Source organism: Tursiops truncatus, chromosome 7 (assembly GCF_011762595.2).
Source record: "Tursiops truncatus isolate mTurTru1 chromosome 7, mTurTru1.mat.Y, whole genome shotgun sequence".
NCBI classification, from domain to species: domain Eukaryota; kingdom Metazoa; phylum Chordata; class Mammalia; order Artiodactyla; family Delphinidae; genus Tursiops; species Tursiops truncatus.
This window is the reverse complement of record NC_047040.1, coordinates 42,891,386-42,905,898: the sequence shown is the minus strand read 5'-3', so window position 1 is coordinate 42,905,898 and position 14,513 is coordinate 42,891,386. Positions and strand designations below refer to the sequence as shown.

The 14,513-nt window shown below is 42.3% G+C and overlaps 1 protein-coding gene across 4 annotated transcripts in view; it reads left to right on the top strand.

Moving 5' to 3' along the window:
- Positions 1–14,513, top strand: part of MYO1B (myosin IB) — a 183,663-nt gene that overhangs the window by 75,722 nt on the left and 93,428 nt on the right. For all 4 annotated transcript variants that reach the window (XM_019931482.3, XM_019931483.3, XM_019931486.3 and 1 more), the window contains one exon: positions 11,500–11,594. In XM_019931482.3, coding sequence (XP_019787041.2) covers positions 11,500–11,594 — 95 coding nt within the window. The remainder of the gene's footprint in view (positions 1–11,499; positions 11,595–14,513) is intronic.

The following is a 14,513-nucleotide window of genomic DNA, read 5'->3' as shown; positions in this document are numbered from 1 at the left end:
TGGGGACTACTCTTCGTTGCTGTGCACGGGCTTCTCATTGTGGTGGCTTCTCGTGTTGCAGAGCATGGGATCTAGGCACGCGGGCTTCAGGAGTTGTGGCACGCGGGCTCCAGTAGTTGTGGCACGCGGGCTAATTAGTTGTGGTCTGCGGGCTCTAGAGCACAGGCTCAGTGGTTGTGGCACACGGGCTTAGTTGCTCCACGGCATGTGGGATCTTCCCAGACCAGGGATTGAACCCGTGTCCCCTGCAATGGCAGGCGGATTCTTAACCACTGCACCACCAGGGAAGTCCTGTGTAATTTTTTTTTTTTCCGTTTTTTTTTCTGTTTGGAAACCCAGAGGAAAGATTTCTGCATTTTGTCTTTGTCCTGAATTTGTAGACCTTATTGGAATAGGTACATATTAAACCCTGCTGGGGAGGAGAGCCTCTTAGGATCACTCCAGTTCAGTTCAGACGGCTATGAAATTCTCAAACATGTGTCCAGTACTTCTGTCTGGTGCCTAAGCAAAATGAAAGCATCGTACTTAAAATCAGAGTACTCCATAGAATCATAATTTGGGGGGACAGGAATGATGTAACCTTGCTTTGAGTTTAACAAATTTGGGGAAAAAACTTTGTTACAGAAACACATAAAAGCAAGAAGTTAAATCTGGCTGCAGTGAGGACAGGGGAGAAAAGTCTTGTTAATGAAAAATGGCATCATATTTTGACAGCGTTGTATCATGGTGGCTTGTGAAAGTGCCTTGCTTGGATATAGAAAATCCCTTTAAGAATTACTGACGCTCAGACCAGAAGTGAGGAACTTGTCTAAGGCAGTAAAAAACCAGTGATGGAGAGGAGAGGAAGGGGAAGATTTGAAGGGTATTGGGTACCTGGATGAAAGAGTCAAGTAAAATTTTAATTCAAAAAAATTTTTTTCTGGTACTCGTATCCCTCATGCCTTAAGAGAGAGGTTTTTGTTGTTTTTTAAGTGAGCCACGTAGACCAAATGACTTATCTGCGAATGACTGAGTTATTATCTAGTTAGATAATACATGTTTTCTCTAAACTGAGCACCTGAGGGTAGGGATGACATCATTTGTATTCCTCTGCCTGACACTCTCTGTGGCACATAGAATGTTTATTGAATTAATAAGTACTAAATTCTCTTAAAATTATTTCCAAGGTGTTTCTTCCCTTACAATATCATGATATGAATTTAGCTAATTTCAGGAAGTCTCATTATTATTATCATTTTGCCAATTCACTTTCCTTTCTCCACAATAATATATGCAAACTCAGGCATTACATTGTATATACCTTGTGGTCTATGTGTGTGTATGTATGTGCATGTATCTTTTTATAATCAGGCATCTTATTAATATTTGTTGATTTCATTGAATTTTGCATCCACTCTATGAAATGGTGGTGGATCTCGTTCTTCAGATGTGAATATATTTATGACCTTGATTCCATAACATGCAAACTTAGACCCATCTGGCCTTTCAGTCGTTTATTCAGCTCCTGCTCTGTTGTGGACGCTGTGCAAGGGGCATCTTCTGCACAGCTCTGTAAGGCTGGATGCATAAACCAAAGCTTGAAGAAGTTGTTAGCTTTCCCTACTGCCCACTCCCTCTCCTCTGTGCTTTTTTTTTTTTTTAAATAAACCACAGCAATGTGTACTTGGAGTTCCCATTCAGATGCCATCTCCACTCAATGCCTTCCACGATAACCGAAGCCGGATTTCTCTGCACTTCTTCAGTACATGGTGCCATGCAAGGTGCCCAGTGCAGCATCGTCTATTGCAGACGAATGTCCCTGTGTCTCTCTCTCTCTTTCTCTTACTGGAGGGAAACTGGGACTCCACCTCATGTCCTTGTATCCTGTGTACCTGGCGGGCACTGGCGGGGGGCTAATCAAAGTTAGATGATGCAGAGTGCTTGACATTTGAACATTGTAAACATGAAAGGTTGATTTTACTGAACAGTCGTAACTGTTTGGTTTGTGGATGTGAGGTGCTTTAGATCAGAATGTGTGTTTCAGTGTTACACAAAGACACACAGAATGGCATACAAGGTGACACATTTTTACGCTTCAAATCAGTAGGGAACACCTATCTGAAAAATCAGTTCGCATTTTGAGAACTTGAAATCATTCTGTTCACTTTAATGAATAAATCATTAAGTCCTAAGGACAATTAGGACGATCGTTGGAATAACTTCTCTTGGGATAGATTTCTCCCCCACCCCCAGGATTGAGTTGCCTTAATAAAGTCATAAAAACTATGAAATTGGTTGAAATAAGCTATGTTGCCGAAAAGCTAAGAAACAGTTGTGTTGGGAATTTGTTCAATTGTATTTACCTTGCTCAGGAAAGGCTATTCTTGTAGACAGTAACTGTGTAGTTACTTTTATGAGAGTTGGGTAATAAAAGATGATTGTTAGTATTCCTCTGTTAAAAGAGATGCTAAAAATACTTATAAGGGCTTTTTGAATTTGAACTAAGAGCCCAGTTGTCTGTTTGTTCTTTTCCCCAGATCAGGTGTGTTTTGTTAATTTCTGGACAGGGGAAATAACATAATTTCCTCCTTACTCTCTGCATTCTCCCAGCCTCTCTCCTTGCATATGCCTTGGGGTTAAGATTTTACAGTTTTCCATGACATGCCTTTGTCAGTAAAAGTCATTTTTTCCCAATTTGAATGTTTTTAGGAGATTGCTCATGTGTTTCTTACCTTCTCCCACACCTCTTTTTGGGGGGACTTAGTGTCTTTCCTGTTCGACTGAGGACAGATTCTCTTCATCTTCATTCCCAGAACCCTCACAGTGAATGAGCATAATGCCTTTCAGCTCATGGGTGCCTGGGAACCTCACGCTTGCGAATGTTCTCACTAGCCTCCGCATACTCTTCCATTTTAGTTATTAGGGGACTGATTCAAGACAGTAGGAACCACCCACACTTCGTTAATTTGTGAGATAAGGCCTGCAGCAGCAAAGACTGATAAGCTGGAATCTGTGCTTTTAACTGCCTGCCAAGCCCCAAGCAGGATGCTGGCCCTGTGGAGGGCTTTCCCCTGTGGCCTCTCATGCTCAGGGCACCATTTGCAGAAGGAAGTCCTTAGCGGCAAAGGGATTACCGCTAAATTCCAAAGAGTGGCTTCCAGGCCCTGAAGGCAGATGTTTCCTCCTTACTGCCTTCATATCTTAAGTCCAGTCCTTTTCCTTCCTGACATAATTTAGTCTTTTTTAAACCTCTTATCTACTTCCTAATGCATGTCTTCAATACCTGGCTTTTGCAATCCACCTTTGAAAAGGAGTCATCATCCCTTGGCCCAGTCCACCTTCACATGCGTCTCCAGGAGAAGGAAGTTGTTTGAGGGACACTTAGCCAGCTGGCCTTGGCCGGGGTAGACCTGAGGAACTCCATTATGATTTTGATAATGGTCGGGCCCATGGGGTCGAAGAATGTGAGTGTGCCCCAAAGCTTCTTCATCACAAGAGGATGTAAATAGAATTTCTGAAATCTTGAAAGAAGACTACCCCTTAAGTGCTCTTTGCTGTTTGTCTCGGATAATATTGCATAACTAGCAAGTGAATCAGTGAGATAAAGAGCTTTGTTTGTAAATTCTAATACTGAAGGAGAAGAATTTCTTGTCTAATTACACAGGGATTTCTGTTATTCCTTAAAACGTTATAACACATGTGAACCATTTTATACACACAAAACATTCAAATTCTTTTTATTTTTGGCTGCGTTGGGTCTCTGGCTTTTGTCCCTTTAGTGGTTATATTTGACTGTCCAGAAAGTATTTTTGAGTGACCCATTAAAAAATAATGAGAGACCCTAGTGTACATTGACATTGACTCAGGCAGTCTATGAAATTTCACGAAAATACTGTGGAGTCTGTTTTTTGGAAGCCTGTGTAATTCTAGAGGAAGAAGAAACTCTTTGTGCCTGTTTGTCATGTCTCATTTTAAAACCTGACTTTTGAGCTTTATTTGATGCCTTAATTGTTCTCACTTCAGAACGGATGTCATCTTAAAATGATTCATCCCTGATGAGATTTCTGTTTTGTACCTAATAGAAACAAGCCTTTTCCAATTATGTAGCCAAAAGAAACCCATGTAACTAGTTATGTTTAGGATATAAGAATGCATATGAACTTAGAAAAGTAAGTATTGATAAAATATTCCTAGAAAAATGATTGTAGATAATTTTTAGAGATAATTAAGTCTCACCTTTACTCTGCCATATGCCATGCCATGGCATAGCATCCTTCTTTTCATTGAGATGACAACTAGGGACCTCTTTGAGTTTAGATGTATAAAGAGAAAAGAAAGTGCAATGCACTTCTTTTTTTTTTTTTTTTTTGATCAGTTGTTTTGGCATGGTATGTATTTTTCCATCTTATGTCCTTTTGGCCTATCTATGTCTTCATATTTTAAGTATGACTCCTATAGGAAGCATGTAATTGGGTTTTGCCTTTATATCCATTTTAACATATTCTGCCTTTTAATTGGAGTATTTTGTCCACTAACATTTAGTGTGATTATTGATATGGTTGAATTTAGGTTTACCATTCAATAATTTACTTTCTATTTCTCCCCTCTGTTTTTGTTCTTTTTTTCTTGCCTTCTTTTGGATAATTTGAAATATTTTTAGAATTCCATTTTAATTCTTTTGTTATTTTATACCTCTTTGTGTTCTATTTTGTGGTTATTCATGGTGTAATATACACCCTTGAGTTTTCAAGATCCATATAGAATTAATACTGTACGACTTTAAGTAAAATACAGAAACCTCGCAACCATTTAGGTCCATTTACCATCCATCTCTCTCTAATTCTGTTCTTTGTGTTTGTTTTCATAATCTTTCTTTTTAACTTCATGGTGTACATATGCCCATTGCTATCTATCTTTTTTTTTAATATTAAATTTTTTTTTTTTTTTTTTTTGGTTGCATTGGGTCTTTGTTGCTGTGCACGGACTTTCTCTGGTTGCGGCGAGTAGGGACTACTCTTTGTTGCGGTGCGTGGGTTTCTTATTGCGGCGGCTTCTCTTGTTGCGGAGCATGGGCTCTAGGCATGCGAGCTCAGTACTTGTGTCTCATGGGCTCTAGAGCGCAGGCTCAGTAGTTGTGGTGCACGGGCTTAGTTGCTCTGTGGCATGTGGGATCTTCCCAGACCAGGGCTTGAACACCGTGTCCCCTGCATTGGCAGGCGGATTCTTAACCACTGCTCCACAAGGGAAGTCCCTATTGCTGTCTGTCTTGAAGAGAGGCTCACTTTTGTTGTCTGTCTTCTCTTGCTCTGAGGCTTGGATTGTTAGGAATGCTTACCAGTGCTGTGGCTGTGTAGGAAAAACTGTATTGTTGTAAATATGTTAATTTACCATGCTTGCCCAGGCACACCTCAGAGGCATTGTGGGTTCAGTTCCAGACCACCTCAATAAAGTGAATATCTCAATAAGGCAAGTCACACAAATTATCTGGTATCCCAGTGCATGTAAAAGTTATGTTTACACTGTATGGTAGTCTGTCAATAAAGTGTGCAACAGCATTATGTCTTTAAAAAAACAGTGTACATACATTAAATAAAAAATACGAAACAACAAGACAGTTATAATAGTAACATCAAAGATCACGGATCACAGGTCACTGTAACAAGTGTCATAATAATGAAAAAGTTTGAAATAATTGTGAGAATTGCCAAAATGTGACCAACCAAGAGACATGAAAGTGAGCAAATGCTGTTGGAAAAATGGTGCCAATAGACTTGCTTGATGCAGGGTTGCCACAAACCTTCAATTTGTAAAGAACACAGTATCTGGGAAGTGCAATAAAATGAAGCATATTAAAATGAGGTGTGCCTGTGCTGGCAGAGGACAAGAATGTAACAAAGCTTTCCAGGATGAAAAAAGTTATAGTTACTTGTAACAAAGAAGTATAAAAACTGATTTTCCCTGAAGTTTTCCCTTAAGATATGATAGGATGAATGTTTCACGGAAGGGCGTAACACTAATTTAACAGGGTGATATTTTTCAAGTGAGTGAATGTTTCTGAATTGAGAATATGAGACAATTGTAGATGTACAGATACCTGCAATAGTATTTTACAAGGAAGGCCAGCATTGTGCCTCTCCTTTAAAAACAAACAAGCAAATAAACAAACAGACCTCAAGGTTACTGTGCAAAACACACCACACACAATTCCCTTGCTCCTTTTCCTTCTCTTCCACGTCCTTGCTGTGGACTGCCTTAGCCCTTAGTCGGGTTTAGTATGAAATTAGGAATTGGTGGCACACTTAGAGGTTAGGAATTTTTTTTAAAAACACTTACTTTTTGTTGCTTTTTTTTGCGGTACGCAGGCCTCTCACTGTTGTGACCTCTCCCGTCGCGGAGCACAGGCTCCGGATGCGCAGGCTCAGCGGCCATGGCTCACGGGCCCAGCCGCTCCGCGGCATGTGGGGTCTTCCCGGACCGCGGCACAAACCCATGTCCCCTGCATCGGCAGGCGGACTCTCAACCACTGCGCCACCAGGGAAGCCCTTGTTGCTTAATTTTAAAAGCACACAGTTTTTAGGGCCGAACCAGAGCCAGAAAGGAGAGAAATAGTTGAGATTTGTAGATCTCAGTGTAGATGAGAATTTTGAGACAGAGCTATTTTAAGAGGGTTAAATTCAGAAGCAGAATTTCCCTAGTGTGATTTGAAAGGATTCCAGGATTCAGGATTGAATGAAAGGGAATACCATTTTGAGAGAGCTCTTAAAGAAAAAGACTGAAACAGAAAGGTAGAAACAGTTATCTAAGTTCAGGAGAGTTTCCTGAGACAACGTTTGTGCCGTTAAGCACTTTGGCTAATGGAGATGACAAACTAAAAGTCCTCAAATGGATTTGACCGTTTTGGAGAGTGATTCCTCAAGCGCCTCATTAGAGGATAGCCAGAGGGACTGAAAAGTAGGGGGCTGCTTGGGAGAACATAAGCATAAGCTTTAGGCGGTGATGGGTGATGTGTTGGGTGTCACATCATCTTTTCTGCTTCGTATAGTAGGTGAAAGAAACCTAGAAAGGAAATGGCAGGGTGGAGAGCTTGGAGTTTGGGGAAAAGAAGCCCTGCCATCACCCTTGATGCCCACGAAAGCAGGGCCACGGTGGAGATTAACATTCTGAACAGAAATAAGGTGGAGAAGGGACATAAACACCGACTAGATAATTTTGAACATGAAACCCTATCTTCTGCTCTGACAGAACATAACAGATGAGCCCCAAACCAAGCTTCCAAAACCTAAAAGCGATAGATACAGCTATTTGCAGATAAGCAGCAAACATGCTTGGTGTTGGGGAAAGTTTGGCTCTCAACGAACAGCCGTTTAGCTGATCTGGAAATGAAGGGGGGACTTACACTGAAACGTCAGGCTGTCGCTATTCTTAGAGCTCAACTAGAGGACAGACATCGTGGATGAAACACCGCTCTTGATGTGGTGGGATGAAAACCATGTTTGCCCGTTGTTATCGTCATCGTAGTTCAACAAACCGTTCATTTTTGTGTGTGGTAAATCACAATGATGACACGCTCACAAAATAATGCGAAGCATATGGGTCACAACTGTTTTTAAGTAGAAACTTCTCTAAAGATTTATTTAAGTTCCTTAATTATAGAGCGGTTGGGAAGACTGGCATGTGGTTTCAGTTTAGTTATAAATGTTGGCCGTGGTGACGGGCATGTGCTAACGTTGCCAGAGAGAAAGAGAACAAGATTGGGAGGGAGCTGGTGTCTTTCAGGACCCGCCTGCCCCTTTGTCATTTTTAAGTGAAGTCAAGATCTTTCGTGTTTATACGAAATGAGTATGATGACATTTATGCTCTGCTTGAGATGCCTGTGCCAGTAGTCCAGGCCTATTTTCCCAGCGCTTAAATACTTTAATTGGTAAATTTTCATGGCAGTTTGAAATCAGGGACTCTCCAGAGTCCTGACAGAATAACTATCCCTTTTAGCCTTTATCTGAAATTAAAATATACTCCTCATTAGATGAGTCAAGCCCAGTTTGGGGAACAGCAGTTAAGTATTCTGTCTAGATAGACAAGTGGAAAGTAAGTGTTCGAGCTAGGTGCTTCTTTGACTTGAAATAAACCCATGCCAGGGTCATTTGGTGATCTTCTGAACCCTCGTGTGTGTGTGTGTCCACATATCTATGTGCACGCACAATCATATGTGGTTATTCACATTAGAAGTCATTTTGCATCCTTTGGGATCTGGTAATAGTGTCATATATAAAGCTAACTTGCAGTCTTAGGAGCATGGGAAAAGGCCTGTGTTAACCCATGAAGGGGTCGGCAGTTGTGTATGGTTGGAAAAGTTCATCTGTATACTTGCCGTAACATGCTTTCCTCTGTTTCTTGCCCATGATGAAAATGACAGCGGCATCACTGAGCTCTTGTCTGGAGGTGGGAGGAGTGGGAGGGAGGAAGGCTAATAAGGAATCTAAGTAAAGCTCTCCTTCCCCTTATGAAGGTCACAGAAGACATGGCTTTCCTGTTCACCACCCTTTACGGAGTGCAGTCCAGTAGGGACTTTGTCAGTACTTGAGAGGATCCACTCATTCATTCATTCGTGTTTTGGTATAGACGATGTCTTACGTTCATATCTCTGTGGGATGCACAAAGATTAATTACACAGCAAGGCTGTGCCCCCAGGAGCTTACACTCTGGTAAGGGATCAGAAGATGTCTGCATAACTAATTATGATACAGAAGGACATTGGACATTTATTCAGGACTCGATCACTTTTAAAGTGCTTTCATACAGGTATACTTAATCCTCTAAGTGGAAGTACATGGCTACATTTTAAATTTTGTACCTGAAGAAAACTCAGCCAGGGTGAGGGACTTGCTCGGGGTCCTTTAGGTGTTAAGTTGGGGGTCTGGGGCCCGGGGAGCCCTGTCCATCTAGGATGCCTCTGCCTCTGGGATTCACTGTTCTGTCTGTTGTCCCAGTATGCAGTGGTGCAGAGGGGCATGCTTGCTTCCTCCTCGGGGATTCAGAGAAGGCTAGAGAAGGATGAGGCCACTGAGCGACCTTGGCACTGGTCGACCTTGGCACACAGCAAGGCACTGGCTGAAGGGATCTGAGGGTGAGGAAGGCATGCTGGACAGAAAGAGATCAGTGTACATTGTTCACATAAGCAAGCTAAAGCAACATGTTACTCGAAAAAGTCCGTTTTTTGCCTTTTCTTTATATGTTCATTCGACAAATGACTGTATTTATGTGCAAGGCTTTGGTTGGAGTCATTGATGTGACGGTTACAAATAAGGCTTGTGGTGATTCTCTTTGGGGGCTCACATCGATCCAGCCAGAGGATAAGGCCACAGATAATCGTAAGAGGATGTGCGGAGAGGGGAAGAATGTGATACACAGGATTTCTGGGTTCAGGTTATGACTGTCCTGGTCTCGGACATGTCATGTCACCTCTCAGTCTCATTGGATCCTTTTTCTTTAAGGATGCAGGTAGCATTCACTTCACAGAGCTACCGTAAGGATGAAATCTGATTATGAACACAACACTTCATTCAGCTCCTAGCACACTGAAGGTGCTCAGTACATTGTCATTATTAATGGCGCCACACACTTCCTGAAGAGAAGCCAAAGTCTGGTTGGCTGAATTGACGCTCTTCCTGTATCCCAGCCCTTCCCCAGGCTCCTTGCCTCCAGATTGGTCTCTCTTACATGCCGTCCTGTGGCCCTGTGATCTCTGTCCAGAGCACGGAGGTGGTGTGTCCCAGTGGTCAAGAGCACACTGCCAGTGTGACCTTGACAAGTTCTGTCTTCACTTTTTGACACAATTTCATCATCTGAAAATGGGATTAATAATAATTTATTCGTAGTAGTTTTGTTGTGAGATTTAAAATGTTTAAATATGGGGGCTTCCCTGGTGGCACAGTGGTTGGGAATCTGCCTGCCAATGCAGGGGACGTGGGTTTGAGCCCTGGTCTGGGAAGATCCCACATGCCGCGGAGCAACTAAGCCCATGTGCCACAACCACTGAGCCTGTGCTCTAGAGCCCGCGTGCCACAACTACTGAAACCCGTGTGCCTAGAGCCCGTGCTCTGCAACAAGAGAAGCCACCGCAGTGAGAAGTCCGCGCACCGCAATGAAGAGTGGCCCCTGCTCGCCGCAACTAGAGAAAGCCCGCGTGCAGCAACGAAGACCCAACGCAGCCAAAAATAAACAAATAAAAAAATAATAAATTAAAAAAAAAAATTAAATATGAAGGGCCTGGGGACCATGCTGGTACAGGGTAAATGCTGCTATGTTTAGCTCTAATTACTCTCTGATAACTATGTGATCCTGTCCCTCTGTTGCTTACATTCCCTCTGGGTGGCTCCTGATCATCTCTGTTCTCCTGATTTGGAGTCTGCCCATCTCTCTAGCGCATCACTCCTCAGGCTTTGCTTTTCAGCAGCTTTTTGGGGTACACGGGCCTCTCACTGTTGTGGCCTCTCCCGTTGTGGAGCACAGGCTCCGGACGCGCAGGCTCAGCGGCCATGGCTCATGGGCCCAGCTGCTCCGCGGCATGTGGGATCTTCCCAGACCGGGGCACGAACCTGTGTCCCCTGCATCGGCAGGCGGACTCTCAACCACTGCGCCACCAGGGAAGCCCGCTAATGAATTCTTTAGGGCTGTGTTTCTACCTCTTAAGATACTCCTACTCCACACCCCTACCCCCTTGAGGTCTGGTTCTGCAATGTTTTGCACATATCTTTTTCCTTGCACTTAACCTATTTTCTATTTTGTATCTCTCTCCCATGCATTCCTAGCGTGTTCTTCACATAAGGTAGACTCAATAAGTACTTGTTAATAAATGAATTAGAAGAGGAGCTTTCCTATTTTAAGTACAGTATCATATTGTCCCAATTATTTTTCAGTTAGTTAGAGGGAGCAAAATTTACCTTGTTAGTAAATTTTGAGGAGGGGAAGGTCAACATGAGGACTTTCTTGATAGGGGGCCCTTTGTCATCATAGAGCGCACAGGACCGGACAAGAACCACGGCAAACCTGTAGTACCACCTGCCTCTGGTGGACCTTACAGTTTCAACCATCTTGTTTGTGAAGGCAGTAGTTCTGTGTTTAGCTTAGTGATGGTAATATCAGCTATTTGGTATTTGATAACATTTTTCTAATGATTGAAAAAAAATTTTTCTCATTGTTTCGAAACTCCAGTGTATTGTCCTGGAAATAGCAACATTATCCAGTTGTGGACATGTGGACATGTACTCTCTATCTTTAGAGTACTATACATCAGTACCGTTTCAGTTAAGAGAGAATGCATAGGAGAAGGTAACACGGGCCACAAACAATGGATAGCTTTATTTATTTACTTTAAGAATTTGAAAGAAATAAAATGTGATATCTCAGCTTTCTATCTAAAGCGTATCAGTGACCCTTTAAAGAGCCTGTAGTTAGTTATATCTGATAAACACATAATAATGAGCTGAATTTTAAGGACTTTTTTCCCATTATCCCCTGCAGCTTTGCCCTGTCAGATGAAGCATACAGATCCCTAAGAGATCAAGATAAAGACCAGTGTATTCTGATTACTGGGGAAAGCGGAGCAGGAAAAACAGGTAAGGCCACTGGACAATCTTACTTTCTCCTGTAGAAGGGTAGACGCTGCACAGAATGACGATGGCAGAGCGGGTGGGTGGAGCCTTATTAGCATGACGCTCACAGGACTCATGCTGGGAAGGCTAGTGATTAGGATCCTGGAATGTTCTCCAGGAAGGACTTGCCTCACCTCTCCCGTGAAGGAGCAGGCACCTATCAAAAGGGTTCCAACCAATGTGGGAGTGTCTTTCTGGATTCTAGACCTTTCTGTTGCAGTTCCTGCGTACTTCAAGGTCTTTTACCTTCCCTCCAAGACACCAAGGTCTAGTGCGAGGTCTCACCACTTCCCTAAGAAATGCCAGACTGTTTGGGTTTGGAGATCCCACAACCACAGACTATCTCTCTGCTAAAAAGTGAGGGAGGGCGCCAGGAAAATGCTGGATTTCACTGTAGAAAAGTCTTCCTCTGAAGCCTGAAGAATTGAGATTTTTGTACACATTTTTAGACAGGCTGGCAACCTCCCCATAAAACAACCCCTCACATGGGGAGGGAGTGTGCTTTTTTTTTCTTGTGCTTTTAATAAAAGCAATCTGTGTGATTGTCTTGAGTGAGAAAGTGATTTTACACATGGTGCCCAGCTACCTGGAAAATGTTCAAAAGAGCTGTGATCGCTGAGTCCAAACTTAGACAGGTTAGAACTGCTGTTGTCAGTAGGTTTCTTTGATGGAACTGATGAGTCCAGGAAAGAGGAGGATAGTATTTTCATAACTGGTTCATCTGTAAGATGTTCTTGTTTTATAGATAAGACTCTGATCATTGGTCATTTCTGCTAGTTTGCCAAAGTGGGATTTAAATGCTTCAACTTTACTTGGCTATTTAATTATCAGATTAATAACTTTGATTTCCTGATGCTCAAGAGAAGAAAATCCCCTGTGGATATTTCAGTCAACTGACTGAATTCATTTTGTTCGTTAGCCCTTAGTTAGATTTGTGTCTTTAAACTCTCCCTATCTGCGCTGAAATGGCTTTTCTTTCTATACCTATTTCTTCCTCCACTTTCTTAAGGAGTACCTCTTCCCTACCCCTCAAAGTAGCTGGAGAAAGAATGGCTAGATAAGATGTGTCCAGCTCCCTTCCCGGAGCCTTTGGAGACATAGTGCACTGTTTCTTTGCAAGGTTGTGCAGGTTCTAGGCTCTGGATGGGCAGAAATGGAGGGGAGAAGAGTGGCATGTAAGAATCTAAGGTAACAGAGAGCACAGACTCACATAATTGGAAGGGATCTTAGAGACCATTTAGTGTAGGGTCCTCCCCAGGGACAGCCAAACTCCTTTTGTAGTGATGCAGGGCTCACTGCTTTGTAAGGTGGCCTATGGACTTTGTCACACAGGTTTGGGAACAAAAGTTCTTCCTTACCTAGAGGTGAATTCTGCCTCTATGTATTCGTCTTAACTCTGCGGTCTGGGACCTTACCAAATTAGTCTACTTTCTCTCCTACAGGACAATCACTTAATTCTTTGAAGTCATCCATCAAAGCTTCCTAGGGCTAAAAATCCCTTTTCTTTAAAAATTTCTCATGTGATACACGTTCATTTATTCGTTCATCTAGGAAAATTCCTGAGTACCTACTAGGTGAAAGGTACTGCAGTAGGTACCAGTGATACATTGGTGAGCCAGACACCATTCCTGTCCTTGTCAAGTTTATAGTGTAGTACAGGAGATAAACAATAGCTCTGCGCTATATATGTACATACATCTAAATGTATACAGGTCTACTTACAATTTATATACAGAACATTAAGTGTAGTGAAGTGAGGTGTACACTTGTAAGGGTGCGTATACGAACATGTAACAGGAGGATTGAATCTCGTTCCCAAATCCCTCACTGTCATGGTCATATTATTCCAGCGTCTGCCCAGTTTGTCAATATGCTTTATAAAATTGCATCCCAAGAAGTAAACAGAATACTTCAAATTTGCTCCTGGTTATTGTGAAACTATTGCCCTCTTAACGTGGATACGAGACTTCTATTCATGTGGTACGTGTATTGACTCATATTGGTCTTTTCATCGAGCAAGGTGTTATAGGTTTCTTGTATATTAACTTCTGTTTGGTCAGATTTTCTCAGTTGGGTATTGTTCAACAAAATTATTTTAAGCCTACATGTAGAATCTTTTGTTTATGATTCTGTTGCCTCCCATAGAACCACTGCCGTGCCATTGGGAAATAATAATAGTAGCTAACTTACATGAGCACTTACCACGTGTTGGGCGTTGTGGTTAGCATATTGCACGTATGAGATAAGTATTCTTATCCCCATTTTTATGATGGAGAAATTGAGCCACAGAAAGGTTAAACAACTTGCTTAAACTTAGAATTAGAATCCCATTTTCTAATCCTGTCAACCCTACCTCACAGTGAGTAAGTGGCAGAGCTGGGATCTTGAACGCAGGTAGATATATAGCTCTAGAGACCCCACTTGTCTCAGCTCAGGCTGCTGTAACAAAATACCAGAGACTGAGTGATTTAAACAACAGACATTTATTTCTCATCGTTCTGGAAGCTGGGAAGTCCAGTCAAGGTGCCTGGTGAGGACCTTCTCTCTGTGTCCTCACATGGGAGGAGAGTTTAAAAGTGAGGCTGAGCAGTCTCTGGTCTTCTTCCTCTTATAAGGACGTTAATCCCATCACCGAGGTCCTACCCTCATGTCCTCATCTAAACCTAGTTACCTCCTGAAGGCCCCAGCTTGGAGGTTAAGGTTTCAGCATATGAATTTCAGGGGGACACAAACATTTAATTCATGGCACCATTTTTATCCACTATGCTAAGCTGTATCTTCATACTTTGAACATGATGCTTTTTGAGCGCCATTAAACCCATTGCCCTTGTTGGTAATTTTTTTTTTTTTTAAACTAGCCTCCAGTGTCTCTTTAAGGCAGGG